The sequence below is a fragment of the Gracilinanus agilis genome, chromosome 2, assembly GCF_016433145.1.
Source record: "Gracilinanus agilis isolate LMUSP501 chromosome 2, AgileGrace, whole genome shotgun sequence".
NCBI classification, from domain to species: Eukaryota; Metazoa; Chordata; class Mammalia; order Didelphimorphia; family Didelphidae; genus Gracilinanus; species Gracilinanus agilis.
In genome coordinates this window covers 479,129,398-479,139,301 of record NC_058131.1, presented here as the reverse complement: position 1 = coordinate 479,139,301, position 9,904 = coordinate 479,129,398, and the positions used below count along the sequence as shown (strand labels likewise).

Genomic DNA, 9,904 nt, shown 5'->3' with positions numbered 1-9,904 from the left:
AAACAACTCTGAGGTATCACCTCACACCTAGCAGATTGGCTAAAATGAAAGAAGGGGAGAGTAATGAATGCTGGAGGGGATGTGGCAAAATTGGGACATTAATGCATTGCTGGTGGAGTTGTGAACTGATCCAGCCATTCTGGCTGGCAATTTGGAATCACGCTCAAAGGGCTATAAAAGAATGCCTGCCCTTTGATCCAGCCATAGCATTGTTGGGTTTGTACCCCAAAGAGATCATAGATAAACAGACTTGTACGAAAATATTCATAGCTGCGCTTTTTGTGGTGGCAACAAATTGGAAAAGGAGGGGATGTCCTTCAATTGGGGAATGGCTGAACAAACTGTGGTATATGCTGGTGATGGAATACTATTGTGCTAAAAGGAATAATAAACTGGAGAAGTTCCAGGCGAACTGGAGAGACCTCCAGGAACTGATGCAGAGCGAAAGGAGCAGAGCCAGAAGAACTCTATACACAGAGACTGACATTCTGTGGTAAAATCGAATGTAATGGACCTCTGTACCAGCAGCAATACAATGACCCAGGACAATTCTGAGGGAGTTATGGTAAAGATGCTACCCACATTCAGAGGAAGGACTGCAGGAGAAGAAACATATAAGAAAAACAACTGCTTGAACGCATGGGTTCGGGTGGACATGATTGGGGATGTGGACTCAAAACTACCACACCAATGCAACTACCAACAATTTGGAAATTGGTCTTGATCAAGGACACATGACAAAACTAGTGGAAATGCGCATGGGTAGGGGGGGTGCGGGGGGGGGGGTTGAAGGGGAAAGGAGGAGCATGAATCATGTAACCATGTTAAAAATGAATATTAATAAATGTTTAAAAAAATAGATTTGATTAAAAGAGATAAGGAAGTCAGGAAAACTAGAGCTGAAATCCCAGTTCAGACACTTACTAGCTATGTGACCTTGGTAAATCACTTAGCCTCTAAATTTCCCTCAGTTTTCTTCACTGTAACATGGGAATAATAATAGCACTTCCTCACAGAGTTGTTGTAAGGATCAAATGACACTAAATATATTTGTAAAGTTCATGGGATGCATTGCATAAATGATTTCTATTATTATCAAGGGGACTTTTGAAGCACTCTGGCTCTCTGTCATACCTCATACTTTCCTATCTTCTCTTCCTATTGTAAAAGGGAATTCTTAATCCCTTTCTCTAATTTAACTGGGGATCTGGAGGTCCTTTTACCATAGAGATATATAAAGATATACCAACGCACAGTGAAAGGAAGTAGAAACCAGAGAAACAGGAAGTGAGGTAAGAAAGGGATATAAAAGGCCAGCGTGAGGACTGAGAGAGGCTTTTTGACATTTTCTGGGTTGGGAGGTGGTTGGTCATTGGTGGCTGGTGGTGTGGGTTGGTAATTAGTTGCTGACTGAGAGATAGATATATGTAGATATGGATATATATAGATAGATATATAGATTGATTCTGCCTGGTAAGCTGAGCTGAAGGGTGATCAGCTGGACTTTCTCTAATGGCAGTTATAGGGTAGTCAGTTAGGTATTAGGCAATTTATTTCTCTACCTCTTTCCTATATTTTTCTCCTTCACTATATTCATTTTACTATATTCTTTTACTATCTCTTTTAATTAAACTAAATTGTTAATTGTCAAAAGCTACTAGAAGTTTTCTTTTCTCTGGCTTAAAGGGATAATATTAATTTACAACTCTACTATATTCTCCTTAACTTAAATTATTAAAAGGTGCTCTCTTATTTTGTCAAAACTCCTAATTTAACCCTTACACTATCATGAGTACCTCATTGTTTATATGTTGAGCCTCTTCTCTTGCTTACTTTTATGGGAAAGTTTGAATGGGTAAAAGTTCTGCAAAGTCCTAAAAGCAAAATCTAGCCCACTCTTCTCCTCCCATCCAACTGAGCCCATTGCCCATCTGTATTATCTGTTCCCAATAGAAATAGAAGCTCTATAGCGTGCCCAACCAAATGCATGTAGATACCTGACCAACTAACAATCTTCATCTATTTGGTCTTTCCTGTGTGGAAAAACAGACCAAACTTTTACAAGTGAGTATAGATCTCTTCCAGGGGATTTTGCAATGTTCTGGGCTTAGATGCAATCAACATAAGGACACTGGCATCAATGAGGCATCACAGTAGGACTTACTGGAGCTAAAAAGGCAGTAACAGAAGGAATCTCCATCAAGAGTAAAAGGAGAGGGCAGCTGGGTAGCTCAGTGGAATGAGAGTCAGGCCTAGAGACAGGAGGTCCTAGGTTCAAACCTGGCCTCAGCCACTTCCCAGCTGTGTGACCCTGGGCAAGTCACTTGACCCCCATTGCCCACCCTTACCAATCTTCCACCTATGAGACAATACACCGAAGTACAAGGGTTTAAAAAAAAAAAAAAAGAGTAAAAGGAGAGTCATTTACTCATATTCCCTTTTTGGTCCCCCATTATGTTTCTTTTAGGAGAAGCACCATCTGGCCTAACTCCCCTACCTTCTCCAGTGATGACACTCTGCTAATTAGAGTACAGGAGGTGTTCAGGGAAAACCAGTGCCTTTGGTGTGCACCTGTCCCCCACTTCCCACCTGTAGCTGCAAGAAGCTGTAGCATGTCCAAGCAGCCACCCCCTGGCAGGCAGGCTAAATCAGGCTGCAGGTATCCGATAGGCCTCAGATCTGTTGGTGAGACAGGACAGTGTCTGCTCTGAGGCATGTGAAGACTTGCTCCTTCCCAGGGGAAGGGGTGGAAAAGAAAAGCCTGTTCCAGTGCCATGAAGGTGGCTGAAGCAGGCCTGAGGAGTACCTGGAACTTGGTTAGAAATAGTAGTTAAGGTCATCCACTGCCCCCAGAGCCATCACCAGTTAATTTAACTTTGGTCATGCCACTGGACTTCAATAATTCTGGATTGAATTTATATAGTCTTTGAGACCTTAGGTGTGGGGGATAGCAAAGCCATAGGCATAGAGATGAGATGGAAGGCTTGGGTGAGAGTCCAGCAGTTAGGCCAATTTGACTGGATTGGAAAAATATATAAAGCTAAGTCATGTAATAAATATAAAAAGTTGGGCTGAACAATACAATGATCCAGGATAATTCTGAGGGGAAAGTACAAGTATAACATCCACAGACAGATAATTAATAGCATATTTGCCCACTTATTCCTATAATTCCTTTTTTATGCCTTTTTTTGGGGGGGCTAAACTTTAATATTTCAGGTATTTATGATCTTGGTCCTGGGAGGGGGAGGAAGAAAGGACTTCCTCCATTGCCACAAACTACAATCTCTGAATACCTGATGGTCTTTGAAAATTACATGGGCAAGAAAAAAATTACAGGCTTTAAAAAACTCATTGTTGAAAAGTAAACTTGTTCATAAATTTATGTAGGGTGGTATTTAGATAAGAGATATGGAGCATTTAAAAAAATGTTTAAATTAAAAAAGTGATAATATTTGTATAATCCAGTGGAAGTGCTTATTGGATGGGGGCAGGAGGGTAGAGGATGGGAAATAAAATGAAACATGTAAACATGAAAAAATATTTTAAAAATAAAAAAATTAGAGACTACAGCATCAAGATCTGATAACGACCTGCCAACTTGATAGGGCTTGCCTCGAAATGACATAACCTTTAATAAGAGCTGAGGATAACAATTACAAATATTTGCTGAATTGAACTAAGATCATGGGACTTGATCACATATCAGAGGAGCGGGCTTGTAGTGAGTTCCTGGCTTTGAACTCTGGCCTTCCTACTACTCACAGATCAGGAATCAGCGGATTGATCATTGGAGAGGACTCTAGAATTGGTTTCTAAGCCAGTCCCCTGGCGCTTCCCGGGACAAAGTGATGTCCATCCCTCCAACATCTCAAGTTGGAGGGTTTTTTGGAACGTCACGGGGGCCCTTAGATCTGCAGAACGACGGTACATCCAGCTGTGCCAGATACAGGAAGAGGATGGGAAGAAAGGGGGTGGGGTGTTGTCGGTGAATAGATGAAGGGTCAAAGAAGTTAAGAAGGGATCGGGGTGGAGTGGGGAGTGGGCACTCACCCGGAGGCAGGAAGAGTGTAGCCCTCACGCTGCCCTCTCGCACCGGGATCCTTCTCACCCCTGGCCCCAGGAAGCCCCGCTCATGGGCCACCTGTGCCAGCAGCTTGGTGGGCTGGGGGTCGTGACCTTCATACACCTCCAGGTCCACTCGGAAAGGCGTCTCCACGTTGCGCTTCACCAACCGCCAATAGGGCTTCTGGGGCTGCAGGGCCCAGAAGAGCCCCATAGGCTCCACGCCGCTGTAGCTGCCCCCGAGGGCGGGCGCAGTCTCCAGGTCTAGCTGCCCACCCGCGTCCGCCTGGTAGTGGGCGGAGGCCTCGAAGAGCTCCCCTTTCTCATCGCGGAGGGAAGCGCGCAGGGTAACCTGTTGAGTTGGGGCCAGACCCTGTACAGAGATCGCCAACGGCTCGTCCCACAAGCTGTGAGGCGCCGGAGTCAAGTTCACGGTCACGGCCATGGAGGAGGAAGCTGCCCGTCTGGCGGACAACCAGAGACTAGTGCAGATGGTAAACGACTTCCCACTATTTATCAACTGTGGACAACCCAACGAGACCCAATTGTAAAGCGATGACGGCCGTGGAAAATTTGGCACGCCTGAAAAGCCTTTTCCAAGTAATCCCGAGCTTCGAATTAAAGACATGGCGGAGTCCAAGAAAGTGTAATCTGATCAAAAGTTTTCTAGTATGCTGCAGGATAAATACATTTAAGCCCCGGTCCTGTATTAAAATAAACTATTTCTGCAGTAACATAACCGGATCGTAACCTGTATCATCAGCCAAAAATAACATTACTTATAGTTGGCATCGGGAGGGTTGGGAGGGAGGAGGGGGAGGAAGAAGCAGGTCTTACAAAGGAGAAATTAAAATCCTAAATGAGCTCAGGCGCTCAAGGAATCCTAATCAGATGCAGAAAACAAGACAGACTTTCTTAAAATCCGAGCCAGCGCTCTCCTCACTCTACTCCTCTCCCTCATACCCCCCCGAGTCTTCTTTGTTTGGTTTCTTCCGGAGAGTCTCAGGATTCTAAATTAATCCTTTTACGCGAAGGTGGACGTTAGAAGTGTTAGCTTAGCCAAATGCTCTGGAAAGAGCCGGTGCTGGAGAGATATTTAATGTGTTAAATGATCACTAAAGAATTAAAACATCTGTTGAATATTTTGAGTTTATGGGGCGGGTGCAGAGGGCTCCATGGACTGCCCTGAGTGCTGAGGGTTGCAAAGAGACTCAGTAGGAGGGAAGCACTAACAATAGGTTGGACTTTTCTCCTTTCTCTAATTTTCTAAGAGTACTTTTGTCTGAATCTCTATTTCTCTTTCTACCCCCTCCCTCCACTTTGTTTTGGATTTCCTGGAAACAGGACGTACCCTCCCGGATTCCTCCCCACCCCACAACCCAGTGGAAGGTAAACTGCCTGAAGGAACATTTTTTTTTTCATTATTACCACAGCACATAATAGTAAATATTATATAAGAAAATAGTCTATACTCTGCATTTTTAAAGCAATTTACTTGGAAAAGATATCTAGACCAAAAGCCAAGCAGAATTCCGATTGAAACAAGTTTCTCATACCTTATGTCAAAAGAGGCAAGAGATTCTGCAATGGAATTGTACAGACAGTGATGGTTTTGTAATGTTTATTCTCAAAAGAGCAATGGTTAATATATACTTGGGAAATCAGGTCAAGTGTTCTGACTGAGACGGAGAGGAAGAGGGAGTAAAGGATTAAGGAAATTCTCAAATTTTAATCTGGTCAACTATTCTAGGGAGACAAAGGACACCTGTTCCTAATTCAGCATTTTTGCAACTCAGAGTCCTTGACGCTGTAGACTGACACAGTAACTAATAAATCTTTGGTTGTATTGAATCTAAGACCCATACAAGTCTCATTCCACAACTACTTAAAGCCCTCAGGAGTGGCTAAACCTATCTTTGATGATTTCTTTCTTTGATCAGAGATGTTTGTACCTCATGTAGGGATCAGGGCATAGGTATATCTTCACAATTAGTTTAATACCTCATTTTTATATTCTAGGCTTTCTGTTGATGACATTGTTGTTCAACTCTTTGTGACCATCAGGTTTTCTTGGAAAAGAAACTGGAGTGATTAGCCATTTCCTTCTCTAGTGTGTCCCCATTTTATAAATGAGAAACTGAGCCAAACAGAGGTTGTAACTGGCCCAGAATCACACAACGAGTAAGTATTTGAGGCCAGACTTGAACTCAGGTCTTCCTGACTCCAGGTCCAGAACTCTATCCATTGTACCACCTAGCTGCCCCATTAGTAAGTGCTAAATAAATGCTAGACTGACAGATTGGCTGACTTATCCACTAAGGTGGAGAGAGGAGCCTTGCCTCCTTTCTATGAGAAAAATATAAGGGGGCAGCTGGGTAGCTCAGTGGAGTGAGAGTCAGGCCTAGAGACAGGAGGTCCTAGGTTCAAACCTGGCCTCAGCCACTTCCCAGCTGTGTGACCCTGGGCAAGTCACTTGACCCCCATTGCCCACCCTTACCAATCTTCCACCTATGAGACAATACACCGAAGTACAAGGGTTTAAAAAAAAAATTTAAAAAAAAGAAAGAGAAAAATATACACTCATTGAATTCCCATTTTTACCAACCAGCACATTTGCAGCTCTAGCAAATCCTGTCTTCCCAATTGCTCCTCCTCTCAGCTCCCCATCATCATATTGATCTCAGACTTTAGTATAAACAACTGATGGAAATTAGTCCTACTGCAGCTCAGAACTCCTGAACTCAAGCAATCCACTAGTCTCATGTCACCGCATCAGGACAGGCTACAGGTATGTGCCATCATGCTTGGTGAGTAGAGGTTTAAAGTTATACTGAAGAGGAAAATACCCTCACTAATTAAATCATGATGGAACTTTTGAAAGATTCTAAAAATTCATTATAAAATCATTAGTTTGAAGTATGTGTAAGCATATAGATAGCTAGATGACAGTAGATAGAGCTTTGGACTTAGAATTCAACAAACATAACACATCTCATAATAAAAGAGATATATGACAGGAGTACAAATAAGTAAGATAAAAAGGAGAATGCTGCAACATGGAAGATTTATCAAGGCAAAGTGCTCCATGAAAATTAGAGGAAGGAGAAGTTGTTCTTACAACCCTAGAAAATAAGTGATATTATTATTCCTATTTTACAAATGAGAAAACTGAGGCAGATAGAGGTTAAATGGTCTGGGATCATGCTGAAAATAAACCTTTTATGGAGACTGGAACTCAGGTCATCTCAACTCCAGGTCCAAAACTCTACCCACCATATCACCCAATTGCCTCTTTTGACTAGGATTATCAGGGAAGGCTTCATGAAAGTGACTGTTAGGTAGGCCTGGAAGAATGGGGATGGCTTATGTAAATGTCTGGAAACCATTGTGTAGAATGAAATTTGTGCATTATTCCCCAATACACATTGATTAATATTAGTAATCATAGATTGGCAACTTCCTATAGAAAAATAGTGAAGTTAGGTGCCCTCCACTAGGAGATGTCAATCTCTCCTTTTGAAGAGTAGAAGAAACCTCCTCCCCAAGCAGCTTTATATGTATATATTAATATAAACCTTTGATATTCTTCTCAAATGTGACTAAGAGGCTGCCCCCCTTTTCTTCTGTTCCGATGGGAAGAAGTTTAGGGATGACCTAATTCCTGTGAGAGAAATCTTAAAACTTACAAATTATAATCTTGACTCAGCCTGAATGCTATAGCCCAATGTTGCAAGAAATAGCCCAAGAAATGTATCAAAGAACGTTTCGGCCTGACTTGTTGCAATCTGATAAATCCTTGGACAGGTCTAAAAACCTGAATCAAGTAAAAATTGCAAACCTGAGGAATATTCCCTTACACTTGGAAAAACTCAGAAGCAGTTGAAAAGAATAAGGGGGATAGAAGAAGGAGGATAGAATAATATACAGATGATGGGAAAGTGGAAATAGGATTGTATTGGATCCCTATAAAAATCTGACTAAACCTAGCATTGATGCTCACTTCTGAGACCTCAGACTGTGGAGCCTCTCTTTGTCTGTCTGTCTGCTTCTCTCTCTCTCTCTCTCTCTCTCTCTCTCTCTCTCTCTCTCTCTCTCGGCCCTACCCTCACCCCTTGTGAGGATACTAGCTATGCCCATACAGTGTTCCCTCAATCTATGCCCCCCCCCACCTCTGAATGTGAACTCTGCCAACATCAAGTCTCCTGTATACTCATTAGAGTGATTTTTGGGGCTATGAGCCCCAACAGAATTTCACTCTAAACACCAGTGAGTGAGTTAAGACTAAGAAACAGTTCAGTTTGAAGAGGAGCCATGTGATAAAATTGAAAAGTGATTTGGAGCCAGATGTGGAAAGCCTTAACTTCCAGGTTAAGGAGTTTGTACTTTATTCTATAGGCTGTTAAAGAATCCAAGAAGGTTACTTTTTTGTGTTTTTTTTTTTTTAAGTGGAGAGGTGCCATGGGTAAACTATACATTAAGAAATTTAATTTGGGAGCTATAGGATGTGTGGCCAATATGTTCTGGGCCAATCCCAGAGCCAGCTGGGTTGTATCTCTCCTCAGAGATCTAGGATACCCATATAGTTTGTGGGCTATCTCTTCACTAATGCCATATCTTAAGCCCCCACTAGCTGTGCTCTCCCACTGTAAGAGGCCAGTGATAGCATTTCAGTTCCATTTAATTGCTTAACATCAATCACTTTTTCAAAAACAATTTTAATATTCTTTTTTTTGAATTTTGAATTTCAAATTGTTTCCTTCCCTCTCTCTATTTCCTCCCCCCTCCCTGAGACATTAAGCAATCTGATACAGATTACAGCAATTACCTTCTACAAAGAAAATTTTACTTTGAAGATGTAATAAAAACAGTATTTAATGTTCTCTTCCCCCATACCACCCCCAACACCTTGGGGACATACTCAACCTACTTAGCATTGGTTGGTCCAAGTTTATGTCCACATGTGGCATGACTGCTGGTTGAATTCTGGTTTCCTCTATCACTGGCCTGGATCTCAAAGATCACTTCTGAAGATTACTTCTGAAAGTCACTCATTGCTCTTCAAAGTACCAGTGCTGGGCAAAACCTATCCTGCAGACCTATTCCTGGATTCCTGTGGTTTCTTTTCTGACTTCCAGATTAATTTCCTTTGCCTACAAATGGAAAAGAACAAATACAGAGACCAAGAACTGAGACCCTTTCACAAATCCACATGACTTCAGAGGGGAGAAGGCACTCAGACCTCCCTCCTTACAGAATTATTTCTTAACGGATGCCAAGAGCAAAGCAGTCAAAGAATACAGTTTAAAAGAAGGAGATGAAAAGAAATGGCAAAAGCCAATTAAACTCCTTTGAACACCACTGTACCAATCAATGAATCTCTCATTCACTATGGTGTGCTGACTAGACACAGTTATAGAATGTCTAGGATTGCTCCACGGTTTACTTTGCTTTGATTCCACATCATGGCAGTTGTCATGGAAACAAGCTCCTTACTTCTCCATGTGGGAGATATCGGGTATCTATCAGGTAATCATATCAGGTATTCTGCACTTTCCTCAGATTTCCATTATAATGTAGATAGATTAGAGAGAAGAATGAGTGACCAGAAGAAGAAGGATTAATAGGAGACTTATAATTGTCAAGGAAAGTGTATTCTCTCTTTTTTTGTAAAGATATTTTATTTTACTAAGTACATGAAATAACAATTTTCCGCTTAAGTTTTTCTGAAGTTACATGATTCAAATTGTCTTCTTCCCACTCTTCCAACCCAGGGAGAAGATAAGCAATTTGCTTTGGGTTATACATATATTAGCATGCAAAACATATTTCCATATTGATC

General features: G+C 41.8%; 1 protein-coding gene across 1 annotated transcript in view; it reads right to left on the bottom strand.

Moving 5' to 3' along the window:
• Window positions 1–5,064, bottom strand: part of LOC123235839 (acyl-coenzyme A thioesterase 1-like) — a 36,463-nt gene extending 31,399 nt beyond the window's left edge. The window contains exon 1 of the mRNA XM_044662066.1: window positions 4,054–5,064. Within this exon, the coding sequence (XP_044518001.1) occupies window positions 4,054–4,693 (640 nt within the window). The 5' untranslated portion in view covers window positions 4,694–5,064. The remainder of the gene's footprint in view (window positions 1–4,053) is intronic.
• Window positions 5,065–9,904: the final 4,840 nt, after the last annotated feature.